This window comes from Trifolium pratense, linkage group LG1 (genome assembly GCF_020283565.1).
Source record: "Trifolium pratense cultivar HEN17-A07 linkage group LG1, ARS_RC_1.1, whole genome shotgun sequence".
Lineage (NCBI taxonomy): Eukaryota > Viridiplantae > Streptophyta > Magnoliopsida > Fabales > Fabaceae > Trifolium > Trifolium pratense.
In genome coordinates, this window is record NC_060059.1 from 10,155,412 (window position 1) to 10,180,976 (window position 25,565).

The 25,565-nt window shown below is 31.9% G+C and overlaps 4 protein-coding genes across 6 annotated transcripts; 2 read left to right on the plus strand and 2 right to left on the minus strand.

The window, feature by feature from the left end:
- The first annotated feature begins 1,096 nt into the window (after positions 1-1,096).
- On the plus strand, positions 1,097-6,229 carry LOC123917934 (glucosamine inositolphosphorylceramide transferase 1). Its single transcript, XM_045969849.1, has 4 exons — positions 1,097-1,786; positions 2,344-2,466; positions 3,920-4,087; positions 4,221-6,229. Exons 1-4 carry the CDS (start codon positions 1,427-1,429, stop codon positions 5,904-5,906), a joined length of 2,337 nt encoding a protein of 778 aa, XP_045825805.1. The 5' UTR covers positions 1,097-1,426; the 3' UTR covers positions 5,907-6,229.
- Positions 6,230-7,568: 1,339 nt separating this feature from the next.
- On the plus strand, positions 7,569-13,857 carry LOC123917943 (3-phosphoinositide-dependent protein kinase 2-like). The gene is made up of 11 exons (XM_045969861.1): positions 7,569-8,197; positions 9,114-9,294; positions 9,404-9,456; positions 10,183-10,284; positions 10,367-10,475; positions 10,581-10,659; positions 10,843-11,008; positions 12,484-12,618; positions 12,743-12,888; positions 13,060-13,282; positions 13,437-13,857. Exons 1-11 carry the CDS (start codon positions 7,976-7,978, stop codon positions 13,518-13,520), a joined length of 1,500 nt encoding a protein of 499 aa, XP_045825817.1. The 5' UTR covers positions 7,569-7,975; the 3' UTR covers positions 13,521-13,857.
- Positions 13,858-14,271: 414 nt separating this feature from the next.
- LOC123922444 (probable phytol kinase 1, chloroplastic) lies at positions 14,272-16,387 on the minus strand. 3 transcript variants are annotated; one of them, XM_045975167.1, is made up of 6 exons: positions 16,004-16,387; positions 15,613-15,669; positions 15,375-15,511; positions 15,151-15,266; positions 14,770-14,884; positions 14,272-14,615 (listed from the first exon to the last, which is right to left on the minus strand). In XM_045975167.1, the coding sequence occupies exons 1-6, from the start codon at positions 16,322-16,324 to the stop codon at positions 14,423-14,425; spliced, it is 939 nt and encodes a 312-aa protein (XP_045831123.1). In that variant the 5' UTR covers positions 16,325-16,387; the 3' UTR covers positions 14,272-14,422. The 3 variants fall into 3 exon arrangements, with proteins under 3 accessions (XP_045831123.1, XP_045831117.1, XP_045831126.1); XM_045975161.1 differs by having other exon boundaries at positions 15,375-15,506; positions 15,613-15,680; positions 16,004-16,386; XM_045975170.1 differs by lacking the exon at positions 15,613-15,669.
- Positions 16,388-23,231: 6,844 nt separating this feature from the next.
- On the minus strand, positions 23,232-24,005 carry LOC123888104 (secreted RxLR effector protein 161-like). The gene has a single exon (XM_045937074.1). It carries the CDS (start codon positions 24,003-24,005, stop codon positions 23,232-23,234), a length of 774 nt encoding a protein of 257 aa, XP_045793030.1.
- Positions 24,006-25,565: the final 1,560 nt, after the last annotated feature.

The window sequence follows — 25,565 nt, forward strand, 5'->3', positions numbered from 1 at the left end:
ACTTTTTATGACACATTAATATTTGTCAAAATCATATGAGATTTTTTTTTCCAAGTAATTTAGTAGCTAAAAATTTCACCCTAAAGGAACCACCTACTTAGTGGTTAAAAATTTCATCAGTAAATAAGTTGAGTGTATGAGGTTCAAACTACGACTAATGCGATGTCCCTACGTTCACAAGGACTTATATGAAACCTTTTATTGTACTATTAACAAATTGAAGTGCTTAAATATATATTTTTTAAGAGAAATACAATTGTTTCCTTATCTAATAAATTAATTGTCATTTTTTTATCAAATAGTTATTTATCAACATTTGTATTTTTAGAAAAGTAATTTTATAGGAGTTTAACTGTTGTGCACCGTCAGTGTAAAGATTTTTTGCACATACATCCAATGATGCGTTGCCACATCATCTAATGAATGTGACACTTCATGTATTTTTAATATCATACATGATGTGTCGGTATATTATTGGACGCATGTGTAAAATAACTTTACACTGACGGTGCATATAAATTAAATTCATTTTATAGAAAAACGCCATTTCTTTTTTTTTGTTGGTGTAAACCGAGTATCCTTTGTGCGCAACTGCAGAGACTAATCCCTCGAGTCTTGTGGGACCCAAATAAGTGATAAATAACATTCATTATTTAGACCAAACCTAGTGGCTTGAAAAGTATTCAACATTCATTATTATTAATAATAAAAAATTCAAAAAAAATATTTTATTTCACAAACACTTTTGATAAATAACATTTATTATAATTTTTTTATCTCTATTAAGTGGTAAATATTACGTAAAATTCATGCACTGCATACAATTAAAAAGTCAATTTTCATCGTAGTTAGTGATGATTAATTCTCGCTAATAACATTTTACAATGTGAGTTCTTTTTTCTTCTTTCAATTCAATTTTTTTTTAAATTCGAAAAAAGGGTTACCAACACAACTTGTTGTCTGTTTATCATTATCCAATATAATTACTTATTATATACAATATAATGATAACCGTTGATATTTTATTAATTTAAATAACAAGTGCTACACGTTTTTGTTTTGCACATGTAGTATGTACCATGGAATTTTTCAAATTATATTTAAAAGTCTATGTCAAAAACCAATATTTAACTCAAAAATTAAAATAAAAAAACAATTAACGATGGCTCCGAAACGATATATAAAGACACAAAGTTAAGGAGAGGATGTTCGTTCGGGCACACATAAATTCTTCAAAATTAAGACTTTTATTCATAGAGAGAGAAACCCAAATAAACAAAACAAAAACAACAAAAAAGGAAAACTCGGTTGTGTTTTTTTTGTGTTGTGTGTGTGAACTGTCAAATGCTGGCGACTGATTTGTAACGCGGTGGCACTGCCACGGTGGTTTAGGATCTTAAGTAACCACAAAAACCATTTTTAAGAAATGGGTTCCGGTCAGATTAGCGGCGGAGGAATTATTAACGGTGGTGGCGGCGGTGTTGGTGGTTCTAATAGTAGTGGTGGTTCTTCTAGTAGTTGTTGTGATATGAGTATGAAGTGTTGGTGTAGATGGAGATTAGAAAATCAACACTACTATAACCGAATTTTGTCTTCTGGTTTTGTTTTCTTTTTTGGTTGTTTTGTTTTGTTTGGATCGATTGCTAGTTTTTATGGTTGGCTTGCTTTTTCTCCTTCTGTTCACTCCTCTCTTTCCCCTTTTGGTTGTCAAGATGACAATGAGGGTTCTTGGTCTATTGGGATTTTCTTTGGTGATTCACCTTTCTCTCTTAAACCCATAGAATTTGTAAGTCTCTCTCTCTAACTATGTTTGTGTTTGGTTTTTTACTCTTTTTTAAGTTGGGGTTTTCTGTGGTTTTATTGTGTTGTTGTTCATATGCATAACTCTGTTGATTTATCTGTTAAAGTTGTCATTTTTAAAACAAAATTTCCAAAAAAAAAAGTTTTTTTTTTTCTTCTTGTTTAGTTTTTGTTTTCTATGAAGCACTTACACTCCTTGGATTAAGCTGTGTCCCGGTCTGATACTGACACTTATAATTACATTGAATTATGTTATTTTTTGAGGTGTGTCGGTTTCTGGTGTTCGTGTTTGTGTCTATGCTTCATGGTTTGTTTTAGTTATTTTTTATAATAATTCAGTTTTGATAATATACCCTTGTTGTGTAGTGTGAATTATGGTGTTAGGAGTGTTGTTTTTGTTGTGATGAACTGGTCAATGAAAGTTTTATTTAATTGGGTATTTGTTTTTTGGGTATTTGTTTTTTCTGATGTGGGTTTGAGTGGTGGATTTGTGTTTGTTACTTTGTTATATGGAAGTGATGGTCTTGTCATGATTGTGTGCAGTCGAATTTATCAAATGATGATAGCGCAGCTTGGCCGGTTGCGAATCCTGTTGTGACTTGTGCTTCTGTTTCTGATGCTGGTTTTCCAAGTAATTTTGTTGCTGATCCTTTCCTTTTCATTCAGGTAAGTAATTGTTTCTTGTTACCCTTTGTATATTTTATGCTTTGGATTCTATATTCTTTGGATTCTATGAATTAGTTTAATGTTTTCTTTAGTTCCTTTTTGGCCGGCAAAAAATCCTCATTTTTTTTATACATATTCTTTGCCAAGTCAATGTTTTGGATACAACCACTAATCCCTAACAAATTAAAGCTTTGATATTATAATGCTACGTGGCGCAGCGAAAGATAATACATTCTGTTATGATTGCTATTTTTCATGATTAATTTGTCTGATCATGACATCACAATTGTGAAATGAGATTAAAATTTATGGTAGGTGGGGTTAGTGAGACATATCATGTTGTTCGTATCTACAATGTCCTGTTCTTAACTACAAAGTAAAGTAGTAGGTTCATTACTTTTTGTGTCATTCATGGATAAGATCTTACGGCAAAGTCTTCAATTGGTTGTATTGCTATGAAGCTAATGTATCAGTTTGGTAAATATTATGAAATGTAGTTTTAACACTCACTGTAAATAACCGGCGTCTTCTTTTCTATATACAAAGAAACAGTAGACCTCTTGGTTGTCCACGTTGTAAAAGTAAAACTGAAGCCGGCTGGAAACGATACTAGTAATACAAGGAGTGTCTAGAACAGTTGCATATATTTTATCATTTTATCTTAAATTTACATTCTGGTCGAACATGTAGTAACTTACATGTGATCCATCGAGTACTGTCAGTCCGAATTTTCTTCCTTTGGACTGGCCATCATATTTTGTGTGGGAAAGGAAATAAACTTTGTGTGATAACCAGAAAATGAAATTTTGTTTTTTCCAATAGCGATGCAATACATGGTGCTGCCAATATTGTGAGAGTAGGGTGAAGTTCCCGTGACCTTGTTCTAACAAAATGAATAGTGCCTTTCAAAGTATTCGTGCAAGTTTACTCTTCTTTGAACATCAGAATTTCAAAATGGATGCATTATATTTAAATCTTTACCTTTTTATTTCACCATTTTCTGCTGTTTCTAAAAAAGCTACGCTAAACTAAGCCAGTAGTTTATCAGTAGCTCCTGGCATCACTAACACTGCAACCAAATACTTTCTGCATTATATACAATTTGTAGATATACCAGCGTCATGTCAAAATTGGTGACAGTCCTGTAAAAAAAGTTGTTAGTTTGCGGCGTAGCCATTTTATCTTGTTGGTTAGACTCTGACTTGAATAGATATATTTTCAAATGAAAAGGTTGCATTATTTAAAAAATCCTATAAATGTTTAAATGTTTGTGTACACAAACAAGAACTTGCATTATTACGTATTAGATGTCACGAGTGATGCGAAATATTAATAGAAAACTCGTTAATATAATGTCACATTATTAAGGTGTCTTGAGTTTTTAGGTAGTAGTTTGTTTTTTATATCAATTATCAGCATCAAACTATTCACTAATATCGGCATTACATTCCAGGGAGATACTCTTTACCTGTTCTACGAGACAAAGAATTCAATCACTATGCAAGGTGATATTGGAGTTTCAAAAAGTACTGATAAGGGAGCAACATGGCAGCAACTAGGAATTGCCTTGAATGAGGACTGGCATCTCTCTTATCCTTATGTATTTGAGCACGACGGCCAGGTATTGTTTCCGTACAAAATAATGCATATGTTTTGTGAATATGGTGCTGTACCTGCACTTTTACAGTTGCACTTCTCAAAATAATCATTGTAGTTGTAACATTCATTTCATTGTTTCAATTGTTACTTTGCAGATATATATGATGCCCGAGGGGAGTAAAAGAGGAGATCTCCGTCTCTACAAAGCAGTTAACTTTCCTTTGCAGTGGAAATTGGAAAAGGTCCTTATAAAAAAGCCCCTTATTGATTCCTTTATCGTCGAGTATGGTGGAAAGTATTGGCTTTTTGGCTCGGATCATAGTGGTTTCGGCACCAAGAAAAATGGGCAGTTGGAGATTTGGTACAGCAAATCACCTCTCGGTCCTTGGAAACCTCACAAGAAAAACCCGATTTACAACATTGACAAGAGCTTGGGAGCTCGCAACGGAGGCAGGCCATTTAAATACGAAGGACATCTTTATCGTATGGGTCAAGACTGTGGTGATACGTACGGGAGACGGGTGCGTGCTTTTCAGATAGAAACCCTTACAGATGAAGAATACAAAGAAATTGAAGTACCTTTGGGCTTTGTTGAGTCAAACAAGAGCCGGAATGCATGGAATGGTGCTAGATACCATCACTTAGATGCCCAACGTCTTCCATCTGGTGGTTGGATTGGTGTTATGGACGGGGATCGCGTTCCTTCTGGAGATTCAATCCGACGGTTCATGGTTGGTTGCGCTTCTGTTGCATTTGCTGCTTTACTCATCGTACTGTTGGGTGTTTTACTTGGGTTCGTGAATTGTATCGTCCCTCTCAATTGGTTCATTCATAACTCTGGGAAGAGGAGCCCAACGTCCTTGTCTTGGGAAAGGCCAAACGTGTTCTCTTCAAAAGTAAGACGATTCTGCACCCGCTTGAACCGAGTCCCAACCTTTCTCCGAGGTAAGATAAAGCATAATACTTGTGCTAGGAGGGTTATTCTTACTATAATATTCGTAGTTGGGGTTGCAATGATGTGCATAGGATTCAGAAATATTTATGGTGGCAATGGTTCAGAAGAACCTTACCCATTGAAAGGTCAATACTCGCAGTTCACATTATTAACAATGACCTACGATGCTCGTCTCTGGAACTTGAAGATGTATGTGAAACATTACTCAAGATGCTCTTCCGTGTCCGAGATAGTTGTAGTGTGGAACAAGGGAATCCCTCCGGAATTGAGTGATCTAGATTCTGCTGTACCCGTCAGAATCAGAGTAGAGGAGAAAAACTCTCTAAACAACCGATTCAAGGAGGACCCTTTGATAAAAACTCGAGCTGTCCTTGAGCTCGACGACGACATTATGATGACATGTGATGATGTCGAGCGAGGTTTTAACGTTTGGCGTCAACATCCCGACCGAATCGTTGGGTTCTATCCTCGACTAATTGCCGGAAGTCCGTTAAAGTACAGAGGAGAAAAATACGCCCGGACGCATAAAGGCTACAACATGATTCTCACCGGTGCAGCTTTTATCGATTCAAAACTAGCTTTCAAGAGATACTGGGGCAAGGAAGCTAAGAAAGGGCGAGAAGTGGTGGACAAGTTATTTAACTGCGAAGATGTGCTTTTGAATTACTTGTATGCAAATGCAAGTTCATCAACAAGGACAGTTGATTATGTGAAACCGGCTTGGGCAATCGACACTTCAAAGTTCTCCGGTGCTGCAATTAGCCGTAACACACAGGTGCATTATGGATTGAGAAGTAATTGCTTAATGAAATTTTCGGAGATGTATGGAAGTTTAGCCGATCGAAAATGGGGATTTGACAGTAGGAAAGATGGTTGGGATGTATAGTATGGACTAATGGAGTGGTTTTTAATTTTTTTTTTATAGTTAGATTTTTTATGGTAACTGTAGTATTTTTATTACATCTTCTGTGGGTATAAAGTCTTGTGTTAATACTTGTACCCCATTTGTGAATTTTTATTTTTAGGGGGTTTTCTAAATAGTATTTATTGTTTGCAACATGTAAATTTGGTTCTATAATGGTCCTTTTTATGTTTTTGTTTATTTCTAATGATGTTTGGGATTGAAGGTGGAAACATTAGAAAAATATTAGTACACAAGTGTTTTCTGAGGATATTCCTTAGAAACTGTAGTTCTGATTCTGGTCCCAATTCTTGTTTTTTTTACTGGATTTATTGTTTTTGGTTAAAAGGAAGTTGAATATAAATTTTAGTTACAAGTGAGTTGAACAACAAAATCTTGCTTATTGAAAATATTTTCAGTTTTTAAAAATTGATGTTTATTTTAAATTGCTAATAAGATGAAAAATTCATGTAGCCACAATTGTGATAGAGTATGGAAGACAAGCTTGAAAGAATGAATTTTTAGAAACAATGAGAACAATGTAAAAATGTTTGTATATTTCAAATATTAAGTTGTGAAAGTAAATTGTATACCGGGTAAATGCTCTTTGGTTATGGACCATATTCACAAGTGGTATCAATGTTTAAAAAATATTAAAATTCTAATGGAAACGTTGTTTGAAAATATAAGTTAACACGTGTCTTTACTTTTATGATTGAGATAGTAATTTAATTGATATTAGTTCGATTCAAATAGAAAAAATAAATATGTAATTTGTATTGAATCGACACCAATACTTTCAAGGAGTGCTGACTAATTCCAGAAAAAGTCGAACGCGGTTAGGATCCCTTTTGTAGTGTAGAGATGGCAGAGCTATGGGGAGCGTGGGAGGATTAAAGCTAGCTTGGGATTTAGGATACAAGCTTGTTGAGCTACGGCTACGACTGGATACTATGAGGGTGCTGCAGATGCTCAACAAAGATATTGGGGTGCATGCTGCAGGTTGGAGTCTGTGTAAAAGGATTTGGAAAATTTTGTAGTTAGATTGGGAGATTCGAATTCAAGTGAAGGTGCATGCACATGATGTATGTAGGGAGTAATTTTGAAAAGTAGGAGCGTTAATTTGTACTCTTAAGACACATCTTAAAGAAGCAAATATAAAAATTATTTGCGGGAACTTGTGCATTTTTATTTTTATACATTAAAGTTCTTGCATTATTAAATGTAATATTTCTATATTATGATATTTTATCATGTGCTTTTAGGACACACGTTAACGTAACCCTTTTCAAAAATAATGTGAAATTTGTTTATATAATGTAAGGGATCTTGAAAATAAACGTATTCAATACCTTAAAATTTTAAAAAAGAATCTTTTATATTTAAATTTTTTGTTTATGTTTCTATTTTTATTTCCTTAAACATTATTCTAGTAATTCAGAGTTTGACCGCGAAGTTAGAAAAGTCTGGTCAAAAATTGGTTTCACCTAGAATTGAATTCGGATTCTCCTGAATGATTCGTCATAAGATAAGCTCATTAATCACTCGAGTCCAATATATTAGTTAAAGTCAGATAGCATATCCATTAAACTCTTTTTTTATTATAAAAATAAATAAATAAAAAAACTTATCTTTGTTATTTGAACCGTGGATAGATTTATAGAATCAAAACGGTCAAAAGCATTGAACTATTACATCCATTGGAAAGAAAGAAGAGAAAATAAAAAGAAAAACATGAAATTGCACAAAAGCTTTTAATCATTCATCATCATTTCCATTATTATTTCTTCAAACACTCTTCTCTTCACGACATCTGTTTTATGTTCCCAATTTAGCCATAAAAATCAAACAAACAAACCCAATTCCAAATCCATTCATTCTGTGATAGGGTTTTCAATTTTCAATTCCAAAGCTTCCACCTTTCCCATTCTAATCTCAATTTCCCTTCGACCCTTTTCAATTCATCCAAAAGGGTCTCACGTGATTCACTTTTCTTAGCTATTCTTCCCCTCTTCCTTGTTTTTTGTTCTAGAGAGAGAAAAATCATGATGTGAATGCAAGGTGCTGGTGTTATTGGTAATCGAGCAATGTTGGAAATGGAGAAGGATTTTGATTCCAAGCTAAAGATTCAAATGAGTTCTTCCTCTAACAATGGTGCTGCTGGTGCTCCGAATATTCAGAGATCCAAAAGCTTTGCTTTTAGAGCTCCTCAGGAGAATTATACCATTCAGGACTTTGAATTGGGCAAGATCTATGGTGTTGGTTCTTATTCTAAGGTTCTCAAACATAACCAAACTTTTGTTTCTGTTTTTGTTTGGTGGTGTTGTGTTTTGGTTTTGTGGTTTGATTTCTACTTTTACTTTTATTGTCGTTGTTTTATTTAATGCTTTAATGAATGCATGAATCATGTGGATAATGTTTGCTTTTGTAGTTTTGTTACATAATATATAATGTTTTCATTTGGGAATTTATTTCCATGGTTTTCAATCACCTCTTAACAAAAAAGAGGGTAAACTTTATTTAACATTCATTTCACATAGTAGGAAATTATCGTGCGTTTTATGAGCTATATTGTTTCTTGATGGCTTTTGTGGTGTTGCTGTGAATTGGTTTTGAGGATTCAGATTTTGGATATTCAACCACATATTAAACAAATGAATCCTCGAGGTTATAATGTGAAACAGTAGAAAATTATAGGCCGGGTTGGGAAGTAAAGCAAATTATAGGCGGTAGAAAATGAAGCAAACTGAATTGCTAGTGCATGAAATTAACATCATATTCTTCCTTCTAGTGCTGTATGTGATACATAATTCTTTTGCGAGGAATTTGAAATTCCTCGCTTTCACCCTTCATGTGGCTTTACAGTAGTGTGTACTTGGGTTAAAATGCATTGCTATCGAATGCAATTATGTAACGTCTTACTGTACATTTTTTTGTTTACTTTTTGTAATGAAGTAAGGGAACATGGTCTAGGCTACTTGTTTGTATTTACTAAACACCTTTCGTTGCTTCACTTTCTCAACTCATTCCCCCGATTCTACTGACTTCTTTGGCTGGCTATTGAGGTTTTAAAATTCATTGATGGTTCTATTTGTTTGAATAAAAACTGTTATTCTTTCAACCCTTTAGGACACTTCATTTTCCTGAATAAAAATTGCCTTATCACCTAATATCCTTCATATGTGTCTAAAGGTTGTGAGGGCAAGGAAGAAGGACACAGGAGTTGTGTATGCATTGAAGATCATGGACAAAAAATTTATTACCAAAGAAAACAAAACTGCTTATGTGAAGTTGGAACGCATAGTGCTTGATCAATTGGATCATCCTGGCATTGTGCGACTATATTTCACATTTCAAGACTCATTTTCTCTGTGTAAGTAATACTGGCTATATTTTCGGTTTATTTTCCCTGTGGCTTACTCCTCTTAACTATATTTGAAATTATCCTTTTTTTTCCCTTTGTTCTTTTTGCATTGGAGAAGACATGGCACTTGAATCATGTGAAGGTGGAGAACTTTTTGATCAAATTACCAGGGTAAGCGAATGCAAAATTTCATTTCACAAAGGAAAATGTTAAAGAGTGCCCTTAGGGCACTTGTTAAGAAAGCACATACATAATTTTTTACTTGAAAAGCGGTGTATTCAACCTTTTTGAAGTTTGAAATTTGTCATTACCAATGCAAAATTTTTATATTTTACATGCTTAACTAGTGACTTTGGGGCACTTGTTAGCACGACCTTTTCACATAATCAGCATGCCAAAGTTTTTTGTTTGGAAAAAATTTATGACATATGCTGTAGGTGTGTATGTAACTATGTAAGATGTTAATCCAGTAGGACTAAGGTTCAGTCCTATGTCAGGTCTTATTATAACACAATGCAACTATACTTTGCTTTGATATTGTTATTAACCCTATAATTTTCTAAAAAAGAGGAAATATATACTTTGTCAGAAAAGTGTTTTTCTTAGTATAGGGTTTTCCAAGGTTTAGGATAAATTAGTATCGTCTTTTTCTTTATCAAGTCTTTGTATATGATTAAGTGTACATTTCTAAACAATGGTAGAGTACACTCCATTCTAAAGCTTTTTACATAAATATTCTCTTGTATATAAAAATTAACGAAAAATGACCACTGTCACCCATAAACAATTTGCTTATTTTGTACTTTCAGATTTCTTTAGTTGAGTTAGTTTTATTTAACTCAAGTTGAATTCATGTAATCTAATCCATTTGCAAACTTTCTGATTTCCTGTGTGCAGAAGGGTCGTTTACCCGAGGATGAAGCACGATTCTATGCAGCTGAAGTTGTCGATGCTCTTGAATACATACATGGTTTGGGAGTTATACATCGTGATATTAAGGTAGCTCTGTGGGATGATTATACTGCATTATTTCCATATCCATATATGGCTATGTTTGAAAATTAAATTTCTTCAACTGCAGCCAGAGAACCTATTACTTACATCTGAAGGACACATTAAAATAGCTGATTTTGGGAGTGTGAAGCCTATGCAGGATAGCCAAGTTACTGTCCTTCCGAATGCAGCATCAGGTGAGATAGGAGCTATGCCGAAGCTTTTTTTTTAAAAAAAAAATAAAAATAAATTATATTGTTCTTTTGTATATCTTCATTTATTTATTCAATTCTTTTTTTTAGATGACAAAGCCTGCACATTTGTGGGAACAGCTGCTTATGTCCCTCCAGAGGTTCTTAATTCCTCTCCCGCAACTTTTGGGTAAGGGTTAAACATTGATTAGTTATTTGCGATAGTTTTCTGCATATGTAGATTATTTTTAACATTAGTTTGTGTCTTTTTTTGACTAAATTGTGGATTATTTTTGACAATTCAGATGTCAAGTTCCCACGTAATAACCTTTAATATTTTATTTTGTTTTTCTTCGTGAATATATTACCACAGAAATGACCTCTGGGCACTTGGCTGCACATTATATCAAATGCTTTCTGGAACTTCCCCTTTTAAAGATGCAAGTGAATGGCTTATTTTCCAGAGAATTATAGCAAGAGAAATTCGATTTCCAGATTACTTTTCAGACGAAGCAAGAGACCTTATTGACAGGCTGTTGGTTAGTACATTATTACTGGATACAATTATACAAATATATCTTCCCTGATGTGCTTTCTAATTTTTATACATTTTCACGTTTTCAATGAATTATCCTCTTCCCATTTTTCAACCATTGGGATGCGGAAACTGACAAACTAAGATCAAATATTAGAGTAAAGTCTTAGGGATGATGTTTTTATTTTTGGCTTTCTTGTAGGACAGTATTGTAAGATAGGGATGTTGTACAAACAGAAGTTTTAATTTTTTTTATCCCTCTGTTGATTTGGGGGTGACAATAGGCGATTTCATTCCTCTAAAGGGTAATCCTAGTACTTCCAGTAAAATAGTTGGTGACAAACTTTTCTTCTTATAACAACATTATTCAGTTTCTAAGCCATTCACAACTGCATAATTTATTTACCTCGGTGCAATTAACACCAGTACACATTTATAAGAAACCAACTAAATCATAAAGACAAAGGAAGCTGATAGGAGGAGTCTGCATAGGCTTTAATTACGAGAGGCTCAAAGTGTGGAGAGTATGTACTAGGAAAAAGGAGTGCAAGGCAATTGTGAGTGGTGTGCTGATAGTTAGTATATCCCCTTAATAAGAGGTTGTGTGGGGAGATAAATGTTTAGTGTTGAATTTGTTAGAACCTGATACGGTTAGGCAGTGAGAAAAACCTTCTCTGGGCTGTATTTGCATATTCATTCATCTATTTTCACTTCTTATTGTTGCTGTAATTTCAATTGTTATCTCTGCTCTATCAGAAACACATTCAAAGGAGTTAATGCTAACTTTTTTCCCATAAATACTCTTAACACTCATTCAATGAAACTCACTTGCATTGCATAGAGAAGAGGGATTTGCATGTCTTCTTTTCTCAGTCATGGGTTATATTATGGTGATGTCTCTTCTGACCAAAGATCATTCTGGTGGTGACTCATTTCCCCACAGATGAATTAAAATACTTGTGTCTGTTTTCCTATCATCGACCATTCCAATGATAACAATTATCCCATAGATGAATACTATTAGTAGCATCTTCTCTTTACGTTGACGAACATCCCAGTGGTGACTTATGTTGTTTGTGACTCATGGCTAAGAGCAAACTATTCACAGCCCTTTGTAAAACCAATGAAGAATCATAAAATAATAGATTTAGAAGGTATAGGTGAAGACTATAAGTCTATAAGACAATAGATCAGTTTATATCTATTGTATGTAAATACCATTATTAGAGACCAGTGATTTTTTTTCCAGACAAAATATTCAATAAAATTGGTAAGACATCGTATTTATTTGATTACATAACTACATATTAAGATATAATAATAATAATAATACATTATAGTAAATAAACTTGAAAAAGTAATACACTAATAATATTATATTTCATCCTTTGATGATACATGTAACATGCTTTAAGTTGCAGGCTTTGCACTATTCATTTGTGAACTGTAATTTTAAATAGAAATGCAATTGTGATGCAGGATTTAGACCCCACCAGGAGACCAGGTGCAGGACCTGATGGTTATGCTATTTTGAAAATACATCCATTTTTCAAGGGGGTTGACTGGAATAACTTAAGGGCACAAACTCCTCCAAAACTTGCTCTGGAACCCGGGGTTCGACATCCATTGCTTTGTTCTTTGAAATGTTATTTATGCAAAATAAGAAAAGAAAACTTTGTTTCTTGTCCACATTCTTAGTTTAATAACACAGTTCCTAACTCAGGATTTTCATTTTTAGACTCAATCGCCTGCTGATGAGTCATCATGGAGTCCTTCTCACATTGGTGATGGTTCTGCTAGACAGCCTGATGGTTCCACATCGTCTGCAGAGGGAACTGGTCACATAACCAGGCTAGCTTCAATTGATTCCTTTGATTCAAAATGGTACGCATAAACTTTCCTGGATGGTTTGTACATTGTTTCATTCCTAAATACCAGAAGGGAAATTAGGAAAGTTATAAGAAAACGCGAGAAAGGATTTTGTGAGTGGTTATTGAAAAAGCCTATATTTACCTGACTTGAAACTAAAGTTAAAATTTTGTGCACATCTAACAGGCAACAATTTTTGGAGCCTGGTGAATCTGTTCTTATGATCTCAATGGTGAAGAAATTACAAAAACTATCAAGCAAGAAGGTGCAGCTCATCCTTACCAACAAACCAAAGTTGATCTATGTCGACCCTTCAAAATTAATTGTAAAGGGAAATATAATATGGTCTGATAATCCCAATGATTTAAACATTCAAGTGACTAGTCCCTCACATTTCAAGATTTGCACAGTAAGCTTTCTCTTCTCTTTAGAATTCAAGTGACATTTTTATTGACAATGTATCGAACGATTCATAACAAGATTCGATTCGTATAAGTATTTTTCTGATAACTAATTTTCTTGGACCTTCCTTCACATTTTTGTTATCAAATGTAATGATGCAGCCTAAAAAGGTAATGTCATTCGAGGATGCTAAGCAAAGAGCATCTCAGTGGAAAAAGGCAATTGAAGGACTTCAAAACCGGTGAACTTGTTCTGGTTTTGAGAACATATTCTTTTAGATGTCTTCATCTTGTTCAGCAAGAAGGGGTGAAACAGTTAGAATCCTGAACAATCAATTTTTTTCTTAATAGAAACCGAATTTGCAGATTTAGCTTTGCTGAAGCTGGTTCAAGCTAAATACTTACCACATCTTAATTGAATTTGTGATGAGTTTTTCCATTCTCTTTCATGCTTCAATGGGATGGTATGATCAAATGTGGAAGTTGTAATCGTAGGATAGCCATGTTAGGGGATTGGAACGAATACTTTGTAAGAAAAAAATTTCAGTTATTATTTTTTTATATTATATATTATTAGCTTGAAGATGGTAGCATTTTGGTTATCAAATGCTCAGAAGGTGAAGCTTTCAAAATGGATTATGTGTAGATTGCACTTGGTAATTTCCATTATGACTTAAACCACTTGTTACACCAAGAGAGTGGTGCATTAAAGAGAGATGCCCTTGTAATCTATCAAAAATTGCTTAACTAGTGGTCCAAATTATGGTTATACTTGGATTTATCTCCGACTCTTTGCAATTTCGCCTAGAGGATAACCATTTTAAACCAAAAACTTGTGGTCTAGATAGCAGATAAAGGAAGGCTACACTACAAAATACGTATCAAATAAGAACTATTTATTAAATACTTATAATCATATAATTCAAAAATGGATTGGTCTCTTTGAATTGTCGGTCGTAGGGCCGGATACCAAGTTTTCAAAAAAAAAAATCATATAATTCAAAAATGATTTTATATTAAGAAGTTTCAAAATTGTTACAAATCATGATCTATTTACAATGTACATACTAGAGCTAATTTCACATGGCTTTGAATAATTCAAAACACAAAAGGTGGGAAGAAAATGAAGAAAGGTATATAGGCTCTCTCTAAAAGTTATTACTGAGAGTGAAAAAAGCCATTGCCATGGTTACTAATGGTACAGAAATATTGTCATCTACCACCTCAGTAATAGGGAGGGACTCCACCACTGTTGCCACAAAAGCAATAAAAGCAACTTTTGGTACAATGTCCCCCCAATCAAACTGCACATGTCCTAGAAATGAATAGTAGTACAGCATCCTACATGAAATAAATATCAACAGTCAAAATCTACTTGGAGTAATATCCTTACACATTTAATTAATTCTCTGAGCTGTGTCAATTTCCTAATAAAGTAAAAAAAAGAGTACTGTTGAAATTTGTAATGTAAGTAATGTAAAGTTTGTAAACATACCCAATTGAAACCAAGAATCCAAATATAAGCATTGCTATGCTACCAGCCCAACTCTTACTTTGGTTGTAAGGAATCTTCATGGATCCATATCTTCTACCAATTATATCAGCTACACCTAGTAGTAGTAACCATCAAGTTCAATGTTGATTATGATTAGACAAATTGGAAAACTAATGATGAATAAGATTAGAATGTTTAACACATTTCTAACAGATATCAGGAGTTCCGTCAGGACATAAGTAAAACCTTACCGAAACAAGCATTAGTCAGACTTTACATACTTCTGACCGAACTCTACTACTATGAATTACCGTGACCTCTTTTTTTTTCCGTTTCAGATGGTTAAAACAAAAAAAGAATGTGTAAAGGAAAGTGTAATACCATCCCCTCCACACATCATTGCCAAGGAAACCACCCCAATTGGAGAGTTACGCCAGAACACAACAGCACATAATATCAATATCCCAACATAATAAAGAGGGCCTCTTAGCAATTCTCTGTATCATCATATAAACTGTAAAAGGTTAGAACATATATAATGCCATAACCACATAATGCCAACAAAAACATTGGCAAAAAATGAATAAAGACATTTATTTATTTACTTTGGATCTCCTTGTCTAGTCACAGATTTGATGAGTCCTTGGTCAGAAACCAAGGAAAAACCATTCACCAAAAGTCTCAAGAAATTCACAAGAGGAACAAAAGCAGCAAAGTAACGAGCATCAGGGGAGTTGCTATCCTAACAAACAAAATCAATGTCTCAAACTTTCCACATAAGGAATATATCAAAGACATTCATAAAAGAGAATCAAAATTTATCCAAATCACATAAATGGGTACCTGAAAATTGGCCAAGAAACAAGAAAAAGCAATCCAGATAATATATGGACCAGTTTTCTGCTCAGACCCTGTCATCACCATGTGACATCAATTTCAAAGAAAAGCACAAATTTTTCCATAAAAAACAAATCAATAAACAAAACCCAAAATTTAAATTTAACCAAAACAAGTAAAAAATGGATCAATTCATATGCTCCCTCTACCACACTTATAAGCAAAAGTTCACTTTTCAGATTCATCGAATAACCGAGATATATCTGGTCTAATTCAATGCATCTGAAAAGTGAATTTAGGCTTATAATCGTAGCTGGAAGGAGTATTTTTCTTGGAAACTGTGTACATATATACATGGTTAAGGAAATGAATCGAAGAAACCAAACCAAACCATTACCTGGTTAAGGATGTTTTTTCTAGTGAGATCATCAAAAGCAGAAACAAGAGCATAAGCGCCACCAAGAACACCAACGGTGGCTCCAGCATTGTAGATTAGATCTTGAGCATTTGCAGGAACAATAAACCTTGTAACAAATCTTTCATCCAAACGGATACATCGATGTAATGAAGGAGAATACAAAAATTTGACAGTGTTGTTTGTTGTTGTGGGTTTGTTACATGAAAAGAGATCGGTGGTTGTGGTGGTGGTGGTGGATGTTGCCGGTGAACGGCGGTTCACGGCGGAGAATGGAAAGAGATGAGAAGATATGAGAGTCATGATGACTGAAGACTGAGAGAGAGTGAAGATTCGACTGAAGACAGATAAAAAAAAACTAGTGTTATAGCCTTATAGGATATTAGAATTTTGTTTATTTATTTAAGATTTAAAGATAAGCTATTTATCAAAAAAAAAAAAAAAAAATTAAAGATAAGCTGCTTAATTAGGTGAGTTTATTTGTCTTAGTCAAGTTTATTGATTTATTTCATGTTGAGAGAAATAAAAATAAAAATAAAAAGTACAGGATATTCATAATTTTTTATTTATTATTTTTCTGGTATTTAGAGGAAAGAATTTATGATAATTTAGAGTTCAATTATAAAATAAAGTTTAATTAAACTAAAAATAATATTGATATTACTAGTATGATTGTTAAGTTGGATATTTTTTAAAATTGTGTGTTTAAGAAAAAAATTAAAAAATATCCTATGAATATGTTTAAGAATTTTTTAAACAAAAATTAAATTTACTCTCAAAAGAAAAAATAGTAGCTTTAAAATACAAGTCAAATAATAAATACTCACTATAATTTTATATATAAGTAAGTTTTCATTTTTTACGTTTATTCAATAATTAATGTATTTAGTTAATATTATAAATTATATACATCAGTTATTAAATAACGAAAAAAATGAAAAATTGATCATATATAAAGAGGGAGTACACACTTTTCTATGTAAAAATTATCAATTTTTATTCCTTAAACAACTTTCTATAAGTTTTTAGTCCTTAAATAACTTTCTACAAGTACCGCATTTGTTAGCATTTTCTTTAAATTTAACGCTGGATTGATCTTTTTTAGATCGAAAATATTGGATTTCAAATTAGTTAAGGGCAATACTCAAAAAAAAAAAATTCTCTTTTCTTTTTTGACAAAGGTTATACTTTCCCTTGAAAATTGAAATTAAAGCCTTAACACAAAAAAAGAAATTAAACCGAAAATTAGTTAAGGTTTTAAGGGGCCACTCTCTATGAAATTAAAGGGTATGAAAAAAACAAAATGATATTTGCCATGTAATTTTAGCTGACATACTAGTTCGTTTTTATTTTATTATTATATTATATATCATGCTCTCTTTTTTTGTCTAATATATCTAGTGGTAGATAAATTTTGGGGGCATATGTATACTTTTTGAATATAATATTTTGGGCCATATCTTATTTTGTATGGATTACATGCTTGATATGGACTGAGTAGTGGCTTCCCATAATAAGTAATTGTCGTATATCTCTTTTTTATTTTTAATGATAAACGAAAAACCAAATAATACACACTATTTTTTAAAAAATAAAATTCAATTTCATTGGACAACTCATATGGTAAAGATTTTAGTGAGTTGTAAAAGTACTTGGTGGATGTTAATCTAAAACAAAAGTAGAAAACCAAAACCAGAATAGAAATGTAAAAAAGTGGTAAAAGAATAATTGGATTTTATTTCCACAAGGAGTAGAAGAATCACATGAAACTCGTGTTTTCTCTTTGGCTCTCCATGGTTCTTTCTTGAAATTTTGTTTTTGCCCTTCAATAAAAATTTCGGTTGCTACGAGCCGAATTTTTTTTTCTTCTTAAATTTGAACTAGAAAAAACTTTGGTTTCTACGAACCGAAATTTTTAGCAAGGACAAAATTAAAATATTTAGGGATATAAAAGATACATGGAAGACCTAGAAAGAAATCATTCGTGAAACTGGCATGTACCATTTCTGTAATGTAACTGTAACTTCATGGCCTTGGTACCTAGGAACTGCTGACCAAATGTCCAAATCGATATAGAAGAAAAATAAATTAAATAATGAGTATTTTTGAAATAATTTAATTATATGTATTTTATGTTAGTATGATTAAATATAATGATTAAATGTTTGTGACCATATAAATATTTATTTATATAGTAAAGATTTTTTATATTAGATATATACTACATAATATTTTCATAGAGGTTCAAAAATCACAGTTGCTTGTGAGAATTTGAGAATGCTAAGAATTTGAGCATCCACAGGCAACTTATTCTTAGCATTTAGCTAAATTTGTATTATACTTTTGTAAATATATATTATTATTTTTTAAATACATCATGTTTGTATTAATTATAAAATAATGTATAAAACATAAAATATTATTCTTTTTTCAATACTTCATAAAACATAAAATATATTACTCTTTTTTCAGTACATCATTTTTGGATCTCTTAGAGAAATAACTAAAAATATATAAGAATAAAATAAAAGTAGATTATATTTTATGTGAATGTGTTATGCAAAATAGAATGCCATTGAAAATAATATAAGTTAGGAAATAATAAATTAACTTAACTAATTTTGATGACGACTGTTGCATATAAGAACCTCAATAATAATGGATGACTGTTGAGAAAATCAAATATTTAAGTATCCTTTAACGGTTCGTTTGGTGCGCAGGATAGGATAGCGATAGGATAGGATAAGAAGCTGGATAAGAATAGGATAGGATAGTGACAGGATAAGCACATATCCTATCATGTGTTTGGTGCACACAGGATAATAAAGATGATATCATTATTTTATCATATCCTGTGTTTGGTGAAGACTTGATATTGATGTGATATGATTAAATGAAAAAATTATTCTCGTAAAACAAATACATTTTTTATTAAAAAATATATTTTTAATTAACATAAAATAAATTTAAAAAAAAATGCAGAAATTGAAATTGTATCCATGCGAAGATGATTAACACATACGGCATCATCTCTATTGATCAAACACTCTAAAAATTCTCCCCTTAATCCTTCTCTATCAACCGGTTGTTGTCTAATGCAATTATCTTTTACTAGTAAAAGGAAGGTTGAATTGCTCATAGGCCTTCATTGTGATGATGTGGCACTCTAAGAAAATGTTTTCAATCTTTGTTAAAATCTTAATATTATCTCTTTTAATTTATTAAATCTAAAAAAAATTAAATTAGCATCATCATAATTGTATGAGTAACTAAAAAGATCATCATAATTGTATGCATCCTTTTACATTCCTCCAAATATAACTTATAAAATGAGAAAGTTTAGTGACTAATAGGTTCACTCTCACTTTTTATAACCACCACCCCACATTCTTTTTCTACTCATTTCTAAATCTTAATATTTGACATTTTCACTCAATATTCATTTGTACTAATGTTTAGTTTTTGTTCTTCATTTGTAGGTTGAAAGAAATAATTTTTCACTACAAATAGAATGTTAATGGATGAAAAGGCCGATATTCTCAATTACTCTTATCAAATTATATTGTTCATTTAAAAGTTATCTTTAAAATATTTTTTTATCATAACAATGATTGTAGGTATACAATCTTATTTTTCTCATTTATTTATTGATATTGGTTGTTCATTTGTTATCGAGAACATAGAAACGTTATATTATTTTAGTCTACTTACTCCAGATCCATGTGATAGAATCAGAGGAAGAAAAAGATATTTACTAATTTATAGATTTTTTGTTTGAGTCATCATTTCTTTTCTCAAATATAACTCTTGGGTACGTATTCTTAAACTTTTAATAATGTCTTATGTTCTTTTCTTACTTTTCATGTATGCCTTCACTAATTTATTGATTTCTATGGCAGAATATTGACTAAAATATCTATTGATTTTCATACATCCTTACGAGAAATTTGTAAAACAAATGGTCACTCATATAAGAATATCTTATCATCTATTGTATATTCAGTTTCACCATTTTATTATTTATCCATTTTGTATTTCATATTCTTCATATATGTTAATCCATAATTTTTATGGTTGGATATCTATTATATTGATCGGCCAAATTATATCTTGAAAATTGATATAACATATTTTACTATTAAAAGGAAGCTTGAATTGCTCTTAGGCCTTCTTTGTGATGATATGACACCTCTAAGAGAATTTCTTACAAAAGAATATATCAATAATGAAAAATGAAAAATTTAATTAAAAGTGACCAACTAATATTGTAAGACCTACGAACTTATATCTCGGTTATGGTTTAGAGAGAGACATAACTAATACTATGACTATTAAATTCTCATGATTGTTGAAATTCTAAAATGAAATTCTCACAAGAAGATATATCAACAAACAATTATGTATTCTTATATTATTTGTCTCAGCTTTCTACTAAATTTGGACTTATAATGATAAATGATAGTATATAATGTAATTGAGAAAAAATTGAATTGTGCCATATTGACATTTTTGCGTCCAACTTTACTAAAAAATTCTCTGATAAACAAAAAAAAAATCTTCCTTAGAAAAAAAATTAATAATATGTAATTTTACTAAAGTTATTGTATAACTATGAATATAATTTTATATTTGATATCGGACTTTTTAGAAAAGAGAATTGATAAATACGAGAACAATAACATGTCTATTATTAGTCCATAGAAGAAAAAATAATTGAAATCGGTTATGAGATTTATTTTATGCTTAATTGCAAATAATTGGAAACACCAATTAATAGTGTGACTTTTGATTATATGCAAAAGAAACGGCACACTAAAATGAAAAGAATAAAACTCCATGTGTTATTGTGGTTTTTGCATAAAGAGTTCTAATTTCTTATGCTATAAATTAACATTTGCATAGTTAATTTGTAAAAATATAATGCAATGATAACTAAACAATCATTAGAATTAAATCTTATGACTGTTGGAATGCTTCTCAATGTAACCATGATCCTTATATAACTAATATTTATTCACCTGTATCACATACTTTTTGTTTAGTCATGCTCTCTCATTTTTTGTATGTTTTTTATGTATAGATATTTTAGCAAATTATGTTTATATATATTCTCAACAAGTAAGTCAGCCACTATATATCTTTATCTTTATATATATATATATATATATATATATATATATATATGAATGTTATTCTATTTTCAATATCCATTTTTCACATTTTTAAGAACTGAAGTTTAAAGATTGCTTTATGGAATAAATGTGGTCATTGCAGTGTGATGATTGTGGAGCACGTCAATTTGATCGGGTTTTCCTTCTATTTAAACTATGGATTTGGTATGTTTTGTAAAAAAAATAAAAATGTATATCTCAACTACATTAGAAATAATTCGAATGTATATGACCTATAGGCAAAAGTTTAGAAGTTAAAGGTTATAATTTATTTTACGACATCTCTATAAGTGAACTTTAAATTGCTCTTATGTCTCATATTTTCTTATTCTTTTTTGACCAATAATACATTGAAGATGAGTTAAATAAGTTATTTTAATATCTATCATTTAACTATATGATATTATTATATTTATAACAATTATTATTTTTCATTTATAAAAATATTTTAATTATATATTTAATCGAACCCGTGCAACGCACGGGTTTACCCCTAGTTTTCATAAAACCACATTGAAGAATGACTCACTATGATTAAAATTGTAAAACAAAGATCAATCATCTCTAAAAATGATTGCTGCAAAATTTGATATAGCATCAAATTTTGTTGTCTCTGTAAATCATCCATATTACCTATAAAACAGAACAAGTGTTTTGAAACTTGATATTTTCTCTCAATCAAACACAATATCCCAAAACAGAAAAAAAAACACAGGCAGTAGCAAAGAAAACAAAAACATAGCAGTAGCAGAACAGCAGCAAAAAAACATAGCAGAACAGCAGTAAAGAAATCACAGGCAGTAGCAATATCCACATGTAGCAAATCGATGGGTTATAATCATAATAATAGGCAATAGTATTAGGTAGATATAAAGACTATGCAATAACAGCACAGCAACAAAGAACCAAAACCTGTCAATCCCAAATCGATGAGTTATAAAATAGTAATAAAATCATTGATCATTGATTCATAAAAGCACAAGAAGTGCTATTCAATAAGGAATATACAGAGATACTAAAAAACAACAAGTTCCTCTTCATAGACAACATTAAAAACGCAAATCATAGGGAAAAAAACTGCAGTGTACTATTCATAGCTATATAAAGCAGAATCGATTGATAACAAAAGAGAATAAAAAACAATTCATAGCTATATAAAACAATGATAATAATAGGACCTGTGAGATGAGAAACGGCAACAGTGGCTATAAAACAATTCATTAGCTATAAAATAATTATCGGTGTATACCTAAGAGATGAGAAACGGCAACAGTAGGAGAAGAGAGTAGCGTGAAAAAAAAAGAAGCAAAAAGCGACTGGTGAGAATCGAAGAGTGAAAAAGCGGTAGGTTAATATAATCCTATCAGGTTGCTAACCCAGCCCAAAATAAGGATTAGAATAACAAAGAGTCAATAGGATAGGATTAGTAATAGGTTAAATTTATCCTTTCCAATTGGTGCACCAAACATCGGATAGGAACATGATAGGTTAGTTTTATCATATCCTGTCTCCTTATCCTGTGCACCAAACGGGCCCTAAAGGACTAATATAATGATATAAATTACTAATGTAGTTATAATACTATAAATATATATTATACTAATTATGAGAATGAAGAGAATGGAGAATTTTGGATGAGATTACTTATTGCTCTCAAAGTGTGTTTTACATGATCCAAGGGGTGATATTTATACTACTAAAATTATGAATACAATAACTTAGATTTACTATTGCAAGTTGACATTTACATTGATAATTTTACATTACTATTTTAAGTTGACATTATAGATAGATATTTCAACATTAATAGTAACCAATGTCTTTCAAGATAATTTTGTTGATTTTCCAATTTATTATAACACTCCCCCTTTGAAATATCTATCATGGTGCTTTATTGAAGCTTAGTCGAATTTGTGATGGGAACATACGTTGCCTCGTTAAAAACCTTATTAGGAAAAACTCATTGGGATAAAAACCTCAATAAGGGAAAAAGAGTACAACATTATGCTCCCCCTTAACCAAGCCTAGGTAATTCTTCTTCAAAGGTCTCGAAGGTGACGCATTCCAATACTTCGTACGTGTTTCTTGAAGACTGATGTAGAAAGTGCCTTTGTAAAGAGATCGGCCACATTTTCACTCGAACGAATGTATTGAATATCAACCTCTTTGTTTCTTTCTAGCTCTTGCGTGAATGAGAAGAATTTTGGAGGGATGTGTTTGGTTCTATCACTTTTGACGTAACCTTCTTTCATCTGGGTAACACATGCAGCATTGTCTTCATACAAAATTGTTGGATTCTTATCAGTTGGTAAACCAGACGTTCCTTGGATATGTTGAGTTACTGATCTCAACCATCTACATTCTTTGCTAGCTTCATGGAGGGCAATTACTTCAGCATGATTTGAAGAAGTTGCTACAAGTGTTTGCTTTTGAGATCTCCATGATATTGCGGCGTCACCATATGTAAACACATATCCAGTCTGTGATTTAGCATTATGTGGATCTGACAAATGTCCTGCATCTGCATAACCAAGTAAAACTGGTTTTGTATTGTTAGAATAAAACAAACCAAAATCAGAAGTACCTCGGAGATATCGAAAAATATGTTTTATTCCTTTCCAATGTCTCTTTGTAGGACATGAACTTGACCTTGCTAGTAAATTCACTGTAAAGGCTATATCAGGCCTTGTACAGTTGGCAAGGTACATGAGTGCCCCAATGGCACTGAGGTATGGTACTTCGGAGCCAAGATCTGTTTCATTTTCTTCCTTAGGTCTAAACGGATCCTTTTCAACATTTAATGTTCTGCCCATTGATCAGTGCATTTTAATGCACATTCTTCTACTATTGTACTAGTGTATTCCTATGGTTTAATTTACTATTTTCACTATTTTAAGGTGTTTTTATATTTAAGTTTATTTCTAACTCTATTTTATTTTCGCACTTAATTTATGAATAAATAGCACTTTGACACCCTTCCGGTCCGCAGGTCATAACTGGAGTTACAAATATCGGATTGAGACGCGGGAAGATGCGTTGGAAAGCTGAGATCAAGAGCTACGACTTTTATGTTGAGGCCAAAACCCAGTTCGGAGCGCAAGTGTGTCAAATAATTGCGTTTATGTTCCAGACGAATTTAATTTCAGCACAACTTTATATTTTTCGGCCCAATTGTTTTAAGGCCCGTTCCATGTATTATTTAAACCGAAAAAAAGGCAGCTAGGGTTATTTTTCATTCTGATTTCACGAGAAACCAATCCCCAGAGCAGCCACTACCTTCATGGAGAACTAAACTTATTTTCAATCCATTGGTGTAAGGAATTTTGTTCTTGATTCTTGAGGTTCGGTTTTATTATCAATTCATATGTTTATGCTTATCATATATCAATTTTCGTGTCTCCTTCTTTATGTATGAGTTTGATACAATTGATGCTTAATTATTCTGTTTCATATTCATACTATCGAGACCATTCGAATTCATTCATCGCTTGTATAAATTAATTTGAATAGAAATTGATATATGCTTTTTCGCTTGTAAAAAGGGGCTGAATGAATTATTGTTATGATTTTATCTATGTTATCGGTGACGCTTGATCATCTCCATAGTCAATTGAACACGTTGGTGCTTAATCAACGATTCTTTATAGAATTGATTTTCGCTTGTTAAATTAGTTCCATAATCAGCCCAGCATAAACTAACGAACAATCTTATGAGAACCTAGGATAGATGATAAACAAGATTTCCTAAAACCAATGGATTGATTACTTTCACATTGATTAAATTCGTTATTGTTGTTACTGTTTTCAAAACCGAAAACCCCCAATTTGCAATCTTTAAATTGATTCTAACATTGTTAAACCGATTGTGAGTCCTTGCGAAACGACCAAGGTTACTACCTTGTACTACTTATTTTAAAATTATTTTGATCACGAAACGACGGTGATTAAATTGGCGCCGTTGCCGGGGACTCTCAATTGATTTTAGCTAATATTAGACTCAGTTTCTGTGTGGTTGCGTTCTAGCCTTGCTTTCCCGTGTTTTCTGGCTTTTACGTGCCCTAATAATCAGTTTTCGTAAAAAAACAGTTTTCTGGAAAATCTTCTCCAAATCTAGTGTTTCCTATACCTGTTCATTAGAAAAAAATCAGAGTTCAAAATCCCCTATTTTGGAACAAAATAGGTGACGGAAACCTAAAAAGTTCAAATTCCGTGTTTTACTATTTTATTTTAATTTATTTCTGTTTTTATAGTTTCAGAAAATTCCAAACTAATTTCCAAAAATCTTATTTTACTTAATTAGACTAAATTTCGTGTTTTTATATTTTTCTGAATCTATTTTAACCATATCTCTTCTTTCTTTTTGTTTCATTAAC